The sequence below is a fragment of the Mercenaria mercenaria genome, unplaced genomic scaffold (genome assembly GCF_021730395.1).
Source record: "Mercenaria mercenaria strain notata unplaced genomic scaffold, MADL_Memer_1 contig_980, whole genome shotgun sequence".
NCBI lineage: Eukaryota > Metazoa > Mollusca > Bivalvia > Venerida > Veneridae > Mercenaria > Mercenaria mercenaria.
In genome coordinates, this window is record NW_026463900.1 from 18,311 (window position 1) to 39,307 (window position 20,997).

The 20,997-nt window shown below is 33.6% G+C and overlaps 1 protein-coding gene across 1 annotated transcript; it reads left to right on the plus strand.

Moving 5' to 3' along the window:
* Positions 1-475: 475 nt before the first annotated feature.
* LOC123552241 (uncharacterized) lies at positions 476-13,129 on the plus strand. The gene is made up of 5 exons (XM_045341734.2): positions 476-937; positions 6,700-7,094; positions 7,467-7,612; positions 8,001-8,310; positions 10,795-13,129. The coding sequence occupies exons 1-5, from the start codon at positions 789-791 to the stop codon at positions 11,016-11,018; spliced, it is 1,224 nt and encodes a 407-aa protein (XP_045197669.2). The 5' UTR covers positions 476-788; the 3' UTR covers positions 11,019-13,129.
* Positions 13,130-20,997: the final 7,868 nt, after the last annotated feature.

Consider the following 20,997-nt stretch of genomic DNA (forward strand, 5'->3'; position numbering starts at 1 on the left):
AATACTGTAATAATGAACGTAAATATTTAATGCCTTACTGTCACGCATTGTGGGCTTAAAGGATCAGCTTCCGTTTTGGAAATACAATGTACTTGCAATCGATTGACTTCCAGTATTAGAAACCATGTGCTTGGTATTTTCAGCTTCATAAGCTTATGGTAAAGTTAGATCTAGGGGACAAACGTGAACATTTAAATCTATAATCATTGCATTTTGCCAATTGCTTAATATCAGGACGGTGCAATAAAAGTGTTATTTGAAGTCGTCCACATAATTCTCATCCACAAAATTTTGAAAAAGCCTCCTGATATAATTGTATTGATCATGTCGTTATTTATACCATTTACGTAATTGGAGATTGGAATTTCCTAGAATGATTTGTCAGATCATCCCGGCCTTGAACGCATGAACTATTGATCCGTTGTTTTCAATACCAGTGTCGTGTTAGCTAACCACATGTCTCATAGATGGTTGAAACATGTACCGTTTTTACTCGCAGAACAGTGTAGATAGCATGAGTGTTACTGAATAAAAGACTGGAATGTTTGATGTGTCTTTTCACATACAACTTTTATATTAGCTTAGTAGGTTACTCACGTCTAGTATATGCATTTTATATAACTACCTTGGAAGGAGTAGAGTAACAATATGTTTCTCAATATAAATATGGTTGTACAGTAGGAAGTTTGTGTGATTTTTTGCTACAGTGTATTAAATCTGCGATTAATTAAACATTTAATTTATTCCGAATAACCTTATTATAAGAACAAATTAAATATATGTAAAGAATGAAGTTATCTTTGAAGAAATCAGGGTTGTATACTTTAATAAAGGATCTGAGTCCGACGTCGTCGGGATCTTCAAAAGGAATCGTGTCCAATGGAATTACCAAATATGGACATTTGGACAAATTACCGAATCCGTGCAAAGTCGTTGGGTAAGTGAATTATGCTTTTTTTTTTAATTGCAGTTGTATTTCGCCTTTTAGCAAATATGTATGTTGTGCAAAAAGATGTCTCTAAGTAGAATGGATATAAAACAGTTCAAAATTAATACGTATATATGTTTAAAATGTAAAATATGCACAAATAAGTATCAACTCTAAGGCATATTATGCTATGTAGATTAATACTTACAATGCTGTTAAAATCATATATCAAGCCTTCATACATATCTGAAATTCGCTGATTATTACCAGAAAGAAATCTATTAAGGTATTGTATGACTGGCATTTAGGAACACTGTTTTGCATGAATTTGTTATGTTCACGACAACAGAAATCAATGTTCTCGTCAGCTTTGAATATGAACATATTAGGCGAATCAATAAGTCTCTTACAGTATTAAAAAGTACATAATTACTTGTGATCCGTCACGCCGCGTGTTCCCATGGATTTTAGATCAATATCATATGTAGCCTTTTTCTGTTAATGAAACTGATTTGAACTTTTTATATGAATGTACAGATAATTATCAAAAATGCTTTTATTATGTTGCTAGCCAATACGGACGCTAATGTTGTCAACATTTTATGACATTTTTCAGTTTTCATGACTTCTGTTAGAGCTTTATTTACGGAACAAAAAGATTCATTACATAGAGCTAAGTCCCTTCTGGAAATGTATATTTTTATACTTTTTACGAAATTTGTAATGGACTATTTCTTTAGATTTCGATATTATTTCTAGTTGATAAATATTAGGATATTTTAACTACTGTAGCAAAAGGCAAGTTTTAAAACAGCGTATAGCTTCGGAATTCATCTATTTTCAAAATATCTTGGTTGGGCAACCAGGATATGAAAATCAAATTTTATAAATACTTCAAGTAAAAATCTAACATTTATTAACAACTCAGTGAACACAAATAAGTATAAATGATCAGTTGTTAAAGTTTTGAACAAATCCATTAGTTGATCAAATTCTGATTAACAACCGTTAATATATTACTGTTCAGTGTAACAGTGCTTTCAACGGACAGTACAAGTTTTAGATCTAAAATATTGTTGAATGACCCCAGATTCTCACACACACGTACGTAAAAGTACGGAGAAATGGAAAAGAATATTTCATATTTTCACCTTTAAAAGCTTGTATGTGGTCATAAAGTCACCTGGTCATACTTCGTGTTTTGCCCAAGTATTCCAGTTGCTCAATCTGGTTCTCTCGTTGTTTATTGAATACTAGTATTCAATGAGTAATAAACAGTGCGTGCTAATTATTACTGTGAACAGTATTTATGTCCATGTACTAACTTATTTACACGTGAACGTATAAAAATGTATATAACGTATATACGTATTTACGCGTGCACGCATATTTATAAACTTGTACATATATTTTGAGAGAAGTAGATTTTCGACCCAAACGAAAATCATACATTTATAGAATGGCTTGCCGCTAAACAGCCAAAACAGTACTGTGAAAATTAATTTCTGATGTTATACTGAATGGCTAGCCAGTCAATAGTCAAAACTTTTACCCGAGGTCTGAACGGTCAATAGTCAAAACTATTACCCGATGTTCGAATGCGGACCAAGGAGAAATAGTTGACTATTGACCGGCTAGTCATTCAGTTTTACAGCAGAAACTAATTTTTACAGTATTATTTTTACATTTTTTCTTGTTAGCCCAGTAATCATTTGTTGAATATTGACCGGTCATACAACACAAACTATGTACCGGCGATGTATACAAGGAGTAGTGTAATAATTCTTCAGTCTAAAATACAGTTAATACTACTTGTTGAGTACTGTTGAGGGAATATTGCTATGAACAGTACAACGAGTAATGCTTGAGTCTATGACTACTACCAAGTGACTGGGTGGAGAACAGCTAAGTGAATATCGCTAATGGAGAGATATTAAAGGAGTAATGCTTGAGTATAGCCTATTACCAAGTGAAGAGGTTGAGATCAGCTGAGTGAATATTGCTTATGGACAGTACACAATGGGTAATGCTTGAATCTTTGAATATGTTGAGAACAGTTGAGTGAATATCGCTTATGGTGAGTACTAAATGAGTAATGCTTGACTCTGTGACTATTACCAAGTGAATATGTTGAGAACAATAATTATTGAGTGAATATTGCTTGAATCTTCGAATATCACCAATCTAATAGGTTGAGAACAGATGAGTGAATATTGCCTATGGACAGTGTTCAACGAGTAATGTTTGAATCTTTGACTATTATCAAGTGAATAGAGTGAATATCACGTATGGACAGTACACAATGCGGAATGCTTGAATACTTGACTATTACCAAGTGAATAGGTTGAGAACAGTTGAGTGAATATTGCATATGGACAGTAAAAATGAGTAATGCTTAAGTCTATGACTGTTACCAAGTGAATAAAGTGAATATTGCCTATGGACAGTAATCAATGAGTAATGCTTAGGTCATGACTGTTACCAAGTGAATAAAGTGAATATTGCCTATGGACAGTAATCAATGAGTAATGCTTGAGTCTATGACTGTTACCAAGTGAATAAAGTGAATATTGTTTATGGACAGTAATCAATGAGTAATGCTCAAGTCTATGACTGTTACCAAGTGAATAAAGTGAATATTGCCTATGGACAGTAATCAATGAGTAATGCTTGAGTCTATCACTATTACCAAGGGAGTAGGTTGAGAACAGTTGAGTGTATATTGCTTATGGACAGTACTCAATGAGGAATGCTTGAATCTTTGAATATTACCAAGTGAATAGGTTGAGAACAGCTGAGTGAATATTGCTTATGGACAGTACACAATGGGTAATGCTTGAATCTTTGATTATTATCAAGAAAATGGAGTGAATATTGCTTATGGGCAGTACTCAATGAGTAATGCTTGAGTCTATGACTATTACCAAGTGAATAGGTAAAGAACAGTTGAGTGAATATTGCTTATGGACAGTACACAATTATGATTAATGTTTGAGTCTATGCCTATTACCTCTCCAGTCGATGTCCACAGAGGCGTTGGAGAGAATATCGTTGAAGTTGAAACGAAAAGGTTAAGGACAATTAAGTGAATATCGCTTATGAACATCACTCAACGAGCAATGCTTGAGTCTATGACCATTACCAAGTGCATAGATTCAGAACAATCGAATGAATATCACTTATGGACAGTACACAATGAGTATTGATTGAGTCTATAACTATTACCAAGTGAATAGGTTGAGAACAGTTGAGTGGATATCGCTTATGGACAGTACTTGAGTATATGACTTTTATTCAGTGAATAAAGCTTGTTGAGTACAGTTGAGTGAATTCTGCTCATGAGCATTGCTAGAGTCTATGACGATAGCTGAATGTATATTTCTAATGTAAAGTGTTCGTATCAAGTACTGACAGCGATATCGAGTATTTCTTACATAGGATTTCTGAGTCAGAAAATAGAACTGGAGTATTATTGCTTTGAGAATCATACTCATCGAGTAAAAATATGTAAGAATCCTCGGTGGTCAGCATGAAAGAACAGTTATTGTATGATTCAGTGTTCGTTATTAAATTTTGAGCATAACTCCACTTTGTTAGGTTAGGCAGTAACAGCCAAATGCAGCTGATATAATTCTTCTCCCTGGACACATTATATAGTTATTTTCGTTTGATTGTCCGATGGGATGATATATAATCAATATCATTCAAGAGTCCGACAGGATTCTAAAAGTGTATTACATTTGAGAAAGACCAGTTTAGAATTTGACTGTATTTAATAATTTATATTTAGATAAATAAAGTCAGATTTTCCATTCTAAAGCAGTATTGCTAAACCTGTCAACGTTGTTAATTAACAATTGAGGTATGATTAAAGACTTTATTACATTAGAAGGTCCGATGGAATTTTAGAGTTTATTATTTTTTAGGGTTTAGTTTGATTGTAGCGTTTGTTACATAGATGGTCCGATAGAATGCTGTAATTAATTAGGTAGGAGGCTAGAGCTTATTACATTGAAAGCTAGGTTATATTACGTGTGATGCTTCATAATATTAAATTCGATAGAATGCTAGAGTTTATTACATTCAAGGTTCAGGCAAATACTAATTATTACATTTTAGGGTCCACACTTTGTCCGTATGCGGTTTGTTTCATTAAAAAGGGAACAAACTTGAAAATTGTGGATTGACGTTCGCAGTTTGTGGCGATTTACGTAGTTCTGAGGGACAAAAGAATTGTTCCAAAAATAGGATTAAAATGCAGCTTAAGTTTCCTTAAACAGAAAAATGCATTGGTACGATTTCCATGAACGGACTCCAAAAACAGTCACCATAATTTTACTTGGAATTAATCCAATGGCAGTATGTTTAATGCACTTACTATTGATTAAGCTGTAGTTCCAATACTAGTATGTTTATTGCAAACGAAGATACATTACACCAGTAAGGATAATTGGTTGCTTCTGGAAATTGAGTTTGAATAGACCAGAATAGATGAAACAACGTAAATTATACCGGGTATCATGTGGAGCAAAATACTGTATAATGTCACAATGGTGTGATAAAAGGGAGTAAGATCTCAGTTAAAACTGTGATTGTATTTGGAGAAAGGACTGGATCGACCTGTTTAAACAATAGGCTCAGAATCCAAGTCACATCAATACTTATTCCAGCCAGGCCGTTTGTACATCTTACGGACAGCTGTATGCATATAGGCCCGGCCTAACCATAGTGGATAGTCACAGAGCAGTGTACACACATTGCGTGGACCGAATAGCCTTAACTAGCTTTAAATTCCTTCTTGATTTACAATATATATTCATGAACCTGAAAAATTATTATTTTCAAATATAGGGTCTAAATAGATACTAGTAGTGCAAATGTGAGTAGGCGAAGTCTGCGTAAGGGGCGGGTATTTTGAATAATTACACGACACCTTATACTAAATAGCCGGTCCATAATTTTTGCAACACGACAGGTCTATATTCAACACTATATTTAGCTGCGTTAACCTTGAAGAAAAGGGTATGAAAACTATTCCTGATGTTATTATGTATTGAACCAATTACTGAATGTCTGCCGGCAAATAGTCAAAACTATTGGTCCTTCGTCCTAATTATATGGAGAATATTTGTTTGTTTTACACACAAGTGAATACAAGATACAACATTTTCACGAGTGGCATAGCAACGAGTGAAAATTCATGAGTGTAAGATATCCTGATCTTACATGTTATTTGTTACATTCACAGTTAAAGCGTCATGCGTTCAGGACATGTTCATACAGTAAGTATTAAAACAATGAAACAAGTAAATAACAGCCAAATACCAAAACTTTGACATGTCTCGCTTAAATACCCAGCACATATACATGTCCTGCAAGAAAAACATAATATGCTATTAACGAAAGCGAATTCAGCTCGCTGTTTATTCTGAAGCAGTTCTTATTTCTTTCACTATCAGGGTTGTTTGTTTGTTTTAGTGTAAGATTGAAACATCTTTCACAGAGTGAACACCACATGCATTTTTTCATAAATGAAAATGCAAGACACGGTATCCACATGTAAAACAAATCAATTTTCTTTTTGTTATATTTAAATTACGTTGAAGCATTCATTAGTTTCCACTTTGAATTACAAGGTATTTTTCTCTCTAATATTTTAATAAATCCCCGAAGAAAGCATGTAATTGTGTAATAAGAGACATAGAGATCTTGAAAGTTGATATGACAAAGAATAATGCCTACTAGTGAAATTTATATCATTTATTTTCCAGATTTATGTTTGCCACTATTGGGGCCTTGGTAACGCTCAGGTGGACCGTTTCCTTCCTTGTTTCTTTACATGGTACCACTATAGCACATTATTCGCCACCTGAGCCGTGGAATGAGCATGATACAAGCCAAGACTCATCCGAGCCAATCACAGACTGCCCAAGAAGTTACGTGTATGATGAACTATCCGATCGTCTGCAACTTCTGGAAATGGCGTTCAAAGAACAGGTTTTTGCACGTGAAACCATTGCACGGGAAATAAATGACCAGTCAGATATATATGGTTCTCTGGACAGAAAACTGGCGTTATTCTTGGAAAAGTTGGACAATGTCACACATGAATATGCAAATCTGGAATCAAAATATAAAGAATTGTCTGCAAGAGTTAATTCAGACGGTATGTATCTTTTTACCATGCCTATATTCAGACCTCCTATTACCTAAATGTACTGAGATGGACTGAGAAATAGGATTTTGATGTTTTCAAATTTTCATGATTTTTGGTTTGGACCACTTTGTGGTACAGACTACGATTGGAGTCAAATTGAACTAAAAACCAAATATTGCAAAGATTCCGTCGAAAGTAGGAAATAAATCAATTGTGCGAAACATTACCTTGAGCGATTTAACAGTAGAGTACGATTTCAACATATTATGTTTTACTTTCCCAAAACACTCATAAACATCAGGACTGTATTAGTCATGAGACTGTTTTATGTGATTTACTGGTAGAAAACTATTTATTTATTTATATGTAATTCCATTACAGAGACGCTAGGGGCGATAATTTTGCTGATTCTCATGCTGCAGATGTTTTGTACATTCAGACCGAGAATCCTGGAATTGTTGGGCCCTGTCACAGATTTCAGACCGGCACTGAATAAACTGATCCAACGGCCAAAAATTGAAAGAAAGGTAATTCCAACAAATCACATATATTCACATATATATACATCGAACATGCAGCAACATAAACATATTTTGTTTTATTTTAACATTGTTTTGTTTATTTTCATTCTTACGATTGCCAATGTTGAATTAAATAACGCGCCAGTTTATTGCACAAACAGCAGTGCTTTGAATCAGTTTACCAAAAGGTCCTGTAAGGCGTACTATATAGTCAGACTCGGGAAAAAAAATCTGCAAATCGGTAATCAAATAATAAAGTTCGAGTGGCATAGAGATATGTACTTTTTTCAGTCTGAAGTAAACAGCCATATACATTTTCTAAATATATATTCTAATATCTGCCTTGGACAAGCAACAGCAATTAGGGTTTTCACTCTTCACAATCCTTTTTCAGACGTCTTCAAACCAAGGAACCCCAAAACATATGGTAGGTTTGCGAAACGAAGTTTGCGTCATATGTTTTCAACGTGACAGCGCCGACAGCCTCATTTTGAAATTAACAGAAGCCATGTTCCGCCATCTTGAAGGATTAAAGGTCACAATGAAGCCGTTTTACGCTATATTTTCAATGGAAGATCTCAGAAACATACCGCATGTTAAACTTTACGTCATACTGGTTGATTTAGAATCAAGGGGACTTTATATCAATGGATGTGAGAAAGATCTTGTATTCACAACAGTCAAATACACAAAATCAATAGGAGGTAGGCGCTCTATATTGTTGTTTTACCTTTTTATGCGCCAGATTTGAAAAAAAAACCGGAACTATTATGTGATGGAGCGTGTATCTGTGCGTCTGTCTGCCCGTCTTATTCCGTGTATTGTGCATAATGTAATTAATAACCATTCAAGGTATTGACTTTAAATTTGACATATAGGTAGGTGGCAATGAGAGTTTAAATCATGTCAAAAGGTCAAAGGTCAAGGTCGCAAATGGATCTCAAAGGTCAGATTTGTCCCTCATATTTCATGTCAGGAGCATAACTTGGTAACTCTTTAAGATATTGATTTTAACTCAGCAGCATACGCGTAGGTAGCGATGTGACAATGTGCAGAGCGCAGAAACCATGTCGGTAGGTCATACAGATGGATTTGTCCGTGATATTTCGTGTCCGGAAAATAGCCTAATAACCATTAAGATATTTATTACAGTTTTGGCACATAGGTAGTTTGCAATGAGACGATGTGCTGGTCGTTAGGTCAAAGGTCAAGCTCAAATCTGTCTATCATATTTTGTGCCTAGAGCATAACTTAATAACCATTCAATGTTGCTGACTTCACTGTATTTTATGTCCAGAGCACAACTTCAAAACTATTCAATATATTGACTTTAAACGGTGGCGATGAGACGAATTGAGGGATGATGTAATTCATACATTAACTCTCTCATCCATATCCCCATTCATCCCTTAGTAATCATTTTCAGTGTCTTGTTTCTTAGTATTCTAGCGCATGAACCAGGTCGGTAGGCCAAGGTCAAGGTTACAGCAAGGTGAAATCTGTCCGTCGCATTTTGTGTTCAGAGCATAACTTAATAACCGTTCAATGTACATTTGTATTGACTTGAAATTTATGTAGGTAGATGGCAATGACACGATGTGCAGTGCGCATGCACTTAGTCGGTAGGTCAAATGGCAAGATCACATTTTGAATTCAAATGTCAAATATGTCTTTCATACTGATATTTTTGACCGGAGTACAACTTCAAAAATATTCAAGGTATTGACTTTAAAAAACTAAAATAATAACTTTTACTTTCTTGTACCGTAGTATACCGTCACCAATGCCACGCCCCTTCCCCAAACCCCCACCCACTGCCACATTACACACCCTTTGACACACATAACAAAACAATTTCTTTAAATCTTATTTCTTCTCTTCTGATCTAGAACTTTGGGCGTATATTACCCGCTTCGCGCAGCTCTTGTTCAATTTTACTTTAAACAAATTTAGGCACTGTGATTTCCGAACGAGAGGTAAAAAGCATACGAGTCAATTACACATCGCTTAAAAAGACTGAGAATCCATTTGAGCATATTTGATCTCTCTGCCGTGCTGGAAGGCATGCTCATGGAAGCAAATATTTAAATTCTGTAAATTCATGACATTGCTGCATGTTGCTAGACACCCGCTTACTACATAACATTATGTTTTCCCCCTATTTCATTGGAATAATCAACGTAAAAGTCACCTATCTGTATGAAGTACAAGACGATATCATGCGAGTCAAAGAACATATAAAATGTGTAGGAAGATATGGCCATAATTTATTCAGTGAATAATCTCCTATCATAATAGTAGGAACAAATATGAATTCAGCTAGACATGTACAGATACATTTCAGTAATTTTGAACATGCGCTTTTATTGCAAATCTCTTTGCCATCCTCACGAAAATACTCAAACATAATTTCAAATTGCAGCCAGGCAGATAAAAACAATCGACTAGTGGATCTTTCTTCTCAACTGTGGTTAAAATCTAACTGTAGAGCGAATTGGGTATTTAAGAAAACATTGATAACATGATGAAAACTTTTCGAGGACTTTTTTACGTAAATTGTTCATATATAGTCATATCTTTTATTGGCATGGTAACTGTCGCCTCAAATTAAGACATTTTAATAAAGAACGATTAGGCTTTTCGGTGGCAGAAGATGAAATATTGATAAATCATACAAATGGATTTCATTTGTCACTAAACTGTGTGACTTATATATAAGTGATTTTCATCCTGCTTTTGGAAACTACCAAATACTCGTGCACAGCCTTATTGAACACACAAGTTTGTTAAAATATCTGGCGACTTGAAGAGTAAACTTTGATTTTCTACTATGGCATTATTACATACAAGTCACAGTTTCTAGTTATGTTCTCTGTTACATGGCCTTTACACGCTTCTATGATAAATATGATTTGATATTGAGTCTAAAATACATTTGTCCGCTCTAGACACGTACATAAAATTATGCAATCGCAATTGCTAAAGATCACCTTCAGCTACAAAAACCATTTGTCCCGTTCCTCTATTGATAATGTATATATACCTGTGTAGAGGGAACACCAGCTACACCAGGAAACAAAGGGTTACTTTTTCCATTATCCAAGGGCGGTCTTTACTTACAGGTTTGGCTGTAGTGTATATATAATTATACTTTCATACATATGTACACATTTGTATTTATATTTTAGCACATACGGTAGTAGTTATTACCAACGACGAAGGATCCAAGAACCTTACTGCTCACAGCATCTATAATTCCACTTTACGCATGGTCAAAACAAACGACAATTTACAGGACCTGGCGGCCAATGGCAGACTGTTTAGCATGTGGCAGGAAATGACGTCACATCAACTCAGCCATCTTAGAAGAATGGTGAAAACAGTGCTTAATGCTAAACTTATAATGAGGTGATCATTTCAAGAATCAGATCAAAGGTTTCAGTACTAAGAAATGCATATCGCTCTGGCCGTGTCTAGAAACGCGGAACATCTCAAAGTATCCAGATTATACCGAAACGTCAAAAATGTCTTGCTCAAGTCTCGAAGGAGTAATTGTTTTTCCATGAGAGTTTTTGCCAATGTAGCCTTCTATTGTAGCTTATAGAACATAACACGAATTTCAACACAATTTTAATTTTCGAACTTCTTGCATCGATTGATTTTTTCAAGATGTTATTACTACAACAATGCAGTATTAGCTATATATCCTAGATAAAACACAATGCTAGATCCGTCTAACGGTTACTATTTAGTGGTAAATTTATTTTTTAATTTTTAATTTTTGTTTTTCTCACAATATAAGAGACTGAGTTATTAGACCTTTAAAATGGCCAAGTATTACCTAACCGATCCTGTTAATAATATACTTTCTAAATACTTTCATTTTTATACATGTACCTGTTTTGTGTACACGATTTTATCCTACAACGGTTTTAAAAATGTTACAATAATATACTTAAGCCAATTGCAAATGCATTTTGCTCTATCTTTTATTACTATTGTATCATTAAATTAAACACACAGCACCTGCAGCTGAAATCCGGAGAAAAATTGAAAACTGGGACAGTTGAATGAGATGTTGAATTAGTTATTGCCACATAATATCAGCTTTACTTTTATTGTCATGATTTTGTTACATATTCAAAGTTGAAGACGTGTATAAGACAGTTTGACATTAAAAGTGAAACGTATGTAATTAGTTAAATAAGCATTTGTCTAGTCAAGTAAAAACAAAACAAAACAAAGCCAAAGATAGAATTGGAACAATCATATTCACAGAATGCAGCTTGTTCACACTGAAAACATATAGCAGTGAATATATGGGTGTGTACATAATGAAACTATAAACACAATTACTTAAGCAAAGTAAAAAGTTCAGACAACTAACACATGTCAAACGAATGAAAACACATTTGGGCACCGCGACGGAACGGCAAGTGGGCAAATGTCACTGGGAAAATCACAGCGGTTTTTGGTGTACCATATTACATTCGTAACCACAACAATATATAACAGTAATGGGGCAGTGTAAAGTGACTTCTTACACTTCACTCAATGACATTTCAGAAGGCAGAGGACCAAGAGAAACACCGTTATGTCGGCATTGGTACTACAGATCGATACATTATACCTTTACTAATCCTATCTGTTATTTATTACTACACCTGTTTATATATACTAGTACATTCGTATATATGATATCTGTTGCATGCAAAAATATGATATCAGCTTCTTGAAATACTGTGTGATAATTCACTTTATCATCAAATTGTTAAAAACTCTTTTTTTTAAATGAACATTCTGACAAAAACGTCTCTAGCAGAGCAGCAATGGTAAATCATTTACAAACGAATATATCATAGTTGTCTTTTTGTACACAAATATTGTGTTTAAACACGTTTTTATTTTCCACTATGCGAACATAAGTATAAAAATGTTAAAATTTCTGTTACTGATATAAACAAAAGTTTTGTAAAATTCACAATTGTAAAATAATTTTTGGTTATTTAAAAGATATTGAAATCAATTTACTTTATTTATTGTGTTTCTGTTTTTGAAAATTTATGGTTATACCTTTGCATGAAGGGAAAGATTTAACATATCAAAGCAGGTCAGTCACGATGGGATATCACTTCGTTTAAACAAAATTTATTGACATAATTGCAGTCGTTACAATATTACAAGAAGATAGAGTAGGATTTAGAAACTCTCTCCCAGTCTTCCATTTGTTCATATGAAAAAGGAATATGTAGCATCCAACTTAACAGGCTTGAATACAAGCTTAAGTAATCTAAACTGTACTGCCTCAGAAAAGCTCGTTCATTTTGCATGTATAAGTACATACAAAGTACAGTGTATGTGAATCTGTCTGAAATATCCTGTAACCCTGCAGCAACTTGCATTTTAAGTACAATATTACTTTAATAGAATAATTTGTGTTAAACTTTCTTTAATTCTAACATGTACTAATATGTATTATGTTGTGTTCTCTGTGTTTATTAAAGTGCAAGTTATGTTTTTATATTACAAGTTTGTTCGTGTTTTGTTGTTCAAGAATAGAGCCACGCACTTCTAGTTAATAGTCTTTCTAACGTTAAGTCATTTTGGTCTTAATTGGAAAGCATATTGATGCACAGCCCACACCTAATGTCCAGTTGGAAACAACTGTCCTCCTCCGCCGCCAAATATCTGGAAAGTCGTTATGTGACCTATAATTGTGTCGTTGTGACCTAAGAACTCGTATGAAAACATAAATTCTGAAGGTTTGTAGTGAGTGAATTTATCATAGGATTTATATGTATTTGTTCCACGGTGCTGTTATCCTGCTGCTTTCACCACGGCGTGCACACCAACATGGTCACTCACTGGAGCCTTTCCTGATTCGGGAACAAACACTCTCTGTAAAAAGTAATAAGTCAACGTTTTCTTACGGTACTTAGAGTAAGTTATGAAAATATCACAGTTATTTTATGGTAAAAAAACCGCATGTATATAATAAGAATTACTACTTTAGTTTTAGAGTAATATGTTTTGCTATTGCCACACTAACATAGTTCTCTAACACAACGTTTTTAAATGTATATCTTTAATATGTGATATAGATGGTAAAGTGAAAGACATGAATCAAAATAACGTATTATGAACAAACTTATACTTTGTGACATACAAAATATGTAGTACTATGAAAGCAATTTAACAAAGAGAAGCCAAAAGTATATACAAGAGGTTAAAGAATAAATGGAATGTTTAATCCGGGCACCAAAACCTTAAATACTCTTGTTTGAGAAATGTACGGGGTTAGTCTAACCGTTAGATAAAGCGTTTTATTATATACCTATATAAATTCTATAAAAATCGGCTTATATTTCACAATTAAATATGAACAGGCAGAAAAAATCCGTATTGTACCTTTTGTATTGTATGTTGCCGGACTACCTTCATTTAAATGCATGACCTGACACAGTTCTATAAATAGCGCACATAAAAACTGCACTAAGTTCCATTTTAACATCGATAAACATTGACGATTTCGTTCAATAACAAAACAACGAATAAAAAGGTGGAGACCTATAATAAAAGCGTTAAAAACAATGCTACAAAGTATAATTTAGTAAGAAACAAATGAAAGAAAATGTGTGTTTGTTTTGTTGAGTTTAATCTCACACGATAATAGGCCATAAAGCGACTTTCTAGCTTTTGATGGTGGAAGAAGACCCCAGGTGCTCTTCGGGGCATTATTTTATTACGGACTGGCATCTGGGTAGAACCACCGACCTTTCGTTAGCCAGAGGGATGGCTTCCCCACAGGAAAAATTCTACGCCCGAAAGCGAGACTCGAACACACATCGGTGACGGGCAAGTGATAAAATGTCAGCTACCATAACCACTCGGCCACGGAGGCCCCCGAAAGAAAATGTGTTGGTGATAATGAAATCAAATTAAAGAAAAGATGAAAAATGATAACGTTATATGGACACTTATTTAAGTGGTGGACAAAAATTGGAATGCACAAATTAGCAAATATAGGAACGGATGTCGAATTAATAATCATTTTCAATGTAATAAATTTGAAAACATCTGTTGCACTCTTGTATTACATTATTTTTTTATTAGGCGTATATTATTCAATTATGTTACCTTTGTTTTTACGACTCGGCGATATATGACAATTTTGTGTCGGTTCGCCGTAAAACCCAACTCACGTGTTTTTACGAATGATGAGGTTCTTGACACACATATGGTCAACAACAGACTGGTTGGTGCTATTTGACGGGTCCCGATACGTGAACTTCAGTGCTGGTCTTGTGGTAAATCTTTTCAGCAGCTGCAGGTAGGTTTCTGTAAATATGTTAACAATTTGAATTGAATAAAAGATTGGTAAACAGAAACATTAAACTATACTGACAGAATTCGAAGGGAATGCTAAATCGAATATTCGATGAGACTTATTCTGGTCGTAAACATCTGATTATTTTGTTCCAAGTATCGTTTTGCGGATTTTCATAATTTATCAATCAGCAACCAACTGAAGAAACAGGTAATAAACAAACTTAATTTGTTAACACTTTATAAGATAGACACACAGAATACATTTGACAGATTATGCTAATATAAGAAAAGTGAGATAGTAAAACAGTTTGGGAAAAACAAAATCACATAGCTGACCCGTTGTACTAACTGTCATATTATATTTCTTGTTGGGAACATTCATTTATTTATTCTGGTCTGTATACTTGGTACTTCTGGGAGAAGACGAGGTTTAAATGCAAAACCTGTATTGAAATCACCCAATATAATGACCAGCTGAATACCACGGAGACTTCTTATGAGCGTCCTAGCTTCAAAAGTATTCATATCCGAGTACGATGTAAAACCCTTCCGTGCCAAATCAGCTGCAATGATTTAAATACTGAATCTATATTAGATGAGACATTATTTTGAAAATATTGCGTAGAATCTTATTACGCATGGTTATCCTAAATTAACAACAACCTGTACGACTTCTCTCATATTTGAAAATGCTATTTAAATGAGCATGTGCCTATGTGTGCACGTTTGTGCAAGTCTGTTACGGTCAATGTTCAAATATATTGTAAGTTCAAAATGACGATTTAATTACAGACCAGTGAAAAACTACAGCTATTCAGATTGAATATTTCTTGTTAAAATCTTGATTTATTTTTTTACTTTCCTAAGCCTTGTAAAGCTGCAAGTGGATTTATACTGGTCTAGTAAATACTTGCAGGAAATTCCTCAATAATGTCAACTTGTGGTAATAATAAACTACAACCTTCATGCACTGAGTTTCAAATGCATTTTACATTGATATAGTATAGTTTTCCACTTACGTTCGAAAAACGCGAAACCGGTAGGGCTCATGAGAGTGCAAACCACAGTTGCAATGTCTTCAAGCTGCAATTGTATAAGATTATTATAGAGCAGTTTCAGCCTCGCAACTTCATAATACGTAAGATAACATAGATAAATACAGTCACATAGATGAAAATGTTGTATTTGCTAACAGAAACATTCTTTAGCACATGTTTTATTGTTTTTATAAACTTAAATAAAGCGTTGAAATCAAGTTAAGCTAGTACACAATATTATCGAAACTAGGTTTGGATTAAAGAATTGAGTACCAATTTATTTTGGTTACTGAAACAAAAAGTAATAATAAAAAAAATGAATGTATATAGTTTTATTCCTTCAATTTGTAAAATAGATACATGTGGATTGGGATTTTAGTATGTGTATTTAGGGGGTAGCAGTTTTCAATATGATGGTATGTGTTCATTGAACGTTTGAATTGTTTTCAGACAAAAAGCAAATGATGGCCATAACGGATTTCAGTCAATTTCCTGCAACGCTATAAAGTTAACAGATATATGGAATGTTTATTTAAAGAAACACCTCTGCTTTAATGTATCCTCTGGAATATAATTCTTTTATTGTAGGGTAAAACTCATTGAAAGACACATCACTAAGCGTCCTCTTGAACAACAGGACAAGACCTCCTTCATTCATTTGCCGGCCACCTACAACTGATTTCTTGGCAGCGAATGTTTGAAATTATTGCCGAAGCTCTCTAAGAAAACGAAACGTTATCACTTGGTGCATTGTGTCATTATTAATTACTAGGACTTATTTTAAGTGGTTTTAAGAGGTTCCTTGCTAAACAATATATTAGAGGGATTAGTGAAACGTAATTGCAGATGATCTATTTTAGTTTTAACGTTTTTATTAGCTTATTTCTAATTATTACTAAGAAGAAAAGAATACTAAATTTACACGAGCACGAAAACAAATTGATTTCCATGTTTCCAAATAATAGCATTGAAACAATGTGTCAAGTTCGACCAGTCGATTTATCTCTGCTTGGGTAATTCAGCCAAATCTGTCACTCTAGCTATCCAAATTCTGAGCGATTGATGTGTTCGAGTTATCGTTTATCCATTATATCGTTTTTTACTTACTGTGCTATATTGACACCAGAAGTAGATATGCAATCAAAACATGCTTGATTGCCATTTTGAAATATATCAAGACCTTGTGACAGACAACTTGACATCACGCATGCAACCTGCTCCTTGTTGTCCTTCTTAGCAGTGCAACCGTTAGTTGCGGCACATGACATATAGGTAAGAAGTCTTGTATCATCACATGGTGGTTCTGGAAAAAATAAAAATTGACCGTTGAAAACTGTACTGCATAAAACAGTATGGACAAATCATGTCACAAATAGTACGGTCATTTTTTAAGATTAAACAACTGAAAACACTATCAACGGTTTAATTACTTTATGACAAACGCATTTAACTATCCGATTTCAATGCACAAACCAATGGCATTATTTTAATAAATTAAATTTTTCAGTTTAGATATGTGCAGTTGTCTGCATCACAGTTCACAATCTCAAAATTGTACAATATCTTTTTTTCTGAAAGAGTATTTTGAGTCCAAAGACATGAGTATAGAACTTTTTTTTCTGGGAAAAGGATTGATAACTCGGAAAAAAGCTTTATTTTATGCGGAGAGGACTAAATATCATTTTGGAATTTTGAATCTCCTGCATACCATATGTATTAACCTCTCTGCTTTGATGAAAACATGCACAACAGAATCATTTTATCAAATTGGCAAAAAAATATATTTCGAAAAGAAAAACTCTTAAGATTAAATTAAGAAATGCCAGAGGAAAATTGTTATATTTTCTGTACTGAAATTTGCAAAGCAAACAGGCGATGTTTCATAAGAAGTAAAACCCAAAGAATGTCACAAGGTCAAAGATTTACAGATGGAAAGTGAAATATATCTGTGATTCTCAGTATACTTGTATGTCACAAAGTATACAACAAATGTTTAGCGATATGAAAAAAAAGTGAAATAAAAAAATACTAAACAATTTAAGCATTTTAGCAACGTCTTTTATTTAAGGTTACACAAATGGGTTAATTGTCAATAACATACAATTTTCTAGAATACGCTACTTGTATTAGATATATGTGTAGTTAATTGTACCCAATTTCACAATCTGATATCATTGTTTTTGAAATATAGTTATATGAGCCGAAGAAGAAAAAATGATCTTTCGGAAAATGAGGACTCGAACTTTTTTTCAGGCTTAGACGACTAAATGTTATTTTTACCTCAAAGTAGCAAGGAAATAGCATGCATAATTACTACAGATAAATTTGGATAGAGCCTTTAACTTATCATGGTTTTATAGAAAAGAACTGTAACAACCAAGACAAGAATTGCCCTGGAGAAAATTCTAACAATTTTTTGTACAGAAATTTGTCTTAACAAGACTATTTTTTTTTTCAATAAGTTAAAACCAACAGGATTTTTTTCAAAGTGAGATATTATTATAAGATAACAGATGTCCAGAAATATGTGAAAATCAAACAAAACAATTTAACTGTTAGCAGTATTACTTTGCTGTTCTCTATTTCACTTACATTTCCATAGCTGAAATAACAATACAAGATTGAGAATATAAAAGTGCGATATTAACAATTTACATAATATAGGGGTTGTATCCCTAGAGACTTTAAAAGAAATAACAAAGTGTGAATCAACACTTTTACATAATATAGATAAGAATGGAAATTGGTTGGTTGTTAGCCCTGTGCCTATAATCACAACAATTTACATAATGTAGAAAAGAATGAAAATATGTTGTTCACTAGTTAAATTTTTGAAGGAATGGAATTGTTTAACTCAACAATAACAAATAAAAATTGCCAAGTTTGCATATTACATTAGCTGTAAGTAATTATCTCATTAACCCCATTTGCGTAAATGTGATGCACATTTACGAACTTACGTCTTTTTCCTACTGCTTGGGGCAGGAAATCATTAACATCATCATGTATCCCGCTGAATGCACATCTTCTACATCTTGTCCAATAAGAACCTAAAATAAATAATCATTTTAGGACTTTTTATTAGATAAAGCATATTTGAGAGAAAAGTTACAAGTACGGTTTGAACTAACACAGAGTAGAGGCCTACGTGCGGCTGGGGTTGCACGAAACGATTTGTCACAGTGATTGATAGCACAGACTGTTTCCAGAAAAAGAGAAAAATGCAAAGAGCGTAAATATTAAGCCCTCAACAGACGGTAGGTTTTTGTTGTACAACACCAATTAAATTTAAGATGTACAGCCAAATATTATCGTGTGTACGATGCTATTCCTTGATTTCGTAAATCTTTAGTTACACATGATAATATTGAGCTGTACATCTTAAATTTAATTGGTGTTGTACAACAAAAAGCTACCGTCTGTTGAACGCTTTACCGATGCTTCAACAGAATTATATACATTTTAATTAACTCACTCACCTCCTGCAGACAAACTAAATCAGCATCTGATTCCTTCAGGGCACGAATAAGTTTCATCTTCCTCGCCTCTTTTGTTGACAATGCCTCTTCCACGTTCTCGATAAACCAAGTATTGTATGTGAGAACCTTAATACAAAAAGTTACAACATGTTATACAAAATGAGAGTTAATGTGTCAATTTAGTAAGCTCATTGGTACTAAAACACCATATGAAGCTATTGAATAACATTTTCGAGCATGGCTCGAAATTGTAATTCAGTATTATGACCCAGTATCGAAACAAAATATCTTAATATTCTTTTTTTTGATTTAACAGACACATGTTAGTCAAAATACGAGGGTTGATCCAGTAGTAATGTCACTATGTCCACAGTGCATTTGTTCATCGTTACATTATTGCAGTAACTAGATCTATATCAAGAAGTATGCAACTGCAATAACGATTACATGATCAAAAACTATTTTCTAGGGTTGTTTCGTTTTAAATACATAAAGCTTAACTTCAATAAAGATTTAACGATCAAAAATTATTATCTAGGTTTGCTTGTTTCGTTTTAAATATATAAAACTTAACTTCAATAAAGATTACACGATCAAAAATTATTTTCTATGTTTGTTTCGTTTTAAATACATAAAACTTAACTTCAAAAAGATTAAACGATCAAAAATTATTTTCTAGGTTTGCTTGTTTCGTTTTAAATACATAAAACTTAACTTCAATAAAGATTACACGATCAAAAATTATTTTCTAGGTTTGTTTGTTTCGTTTTAAATACATAAAAATTCGAAGTACACCCCTGACGACATTTCGCCACACATAAAATAAAATAGGATTTTCTTCATAGATAGAAAGAAACAGAAAAACAAACAAAGACAATTACCAGAAGACATCAAAATAATACACATTATCGTATGAAATTATAACGACGTCTTTTCGCAGTCAATCGTAAAAACTAGTGACATCCTCTCAGGTTAAATCTCACTTTGTAGAGCTAAGACTTGTTATTTGTTTGTGACGTAAATATCAATTTCTGACGTCAATAACGCCAGTGACGTGTGGCGATCACCGTTACCATGCTTTCTGTGCATGTCGATATCGATGTAAATCAGCAATGAATTTTTATGATATGTTAAAAATACATCAAATAGATCAAGGTATTTAAATGGGAATTTTGCTGTTTTCTTTTCATTAAACACGTTTTAATGGCTCCGATGGCATTACTTTTGGATCAATCCTCGAATATCAAACCATTTATGTACATACATACAGTCAGGAAACACGCACAAACAATCAGCAAAACACTAAGAAACACTTTCAATCGCATCTGAAATGTACAAAAATACAAAAGCAAGTTGGTGAATGGAGCAAGTTAGTGAACGCAAATAATCATACATTCTGATACGACTCGATTCTTTTCCTATTTAACAAAGAAGACTAAAAACTGTGTTATTCTGCAACAATTCATTTTTCTAACGTCAAATCCTTGGTCATTCAGATGCGAATTATTATATCACTCGGACTGCGCCAACGTGATATAATTTCTTC

Bases quoted from the DNA above. Each gene is read 5' to 3' on its own strand.
- LOC123552241 (XM_045341734.2), top strand. From the start codon at position 789: ATGAAGTTATCTTTGAAGAAATCAGGGTTGTATACTTTAATAAAGGAT. The intron at 7,095-7,466 runs GTATGTATCTTT...ATTCCATTACAG, and splicing joins TGCAAGAGTTAATTCAGACG to AGACGCTAGGGGCGATAATT. The intron at 7,613-8,000 runs GTAATTCCAACA...ATCCTTTTTCAG, and splicing joins GGCCAAAAATTGAAAGAAAG to ACGTCTTCAAACCAAGGAAC.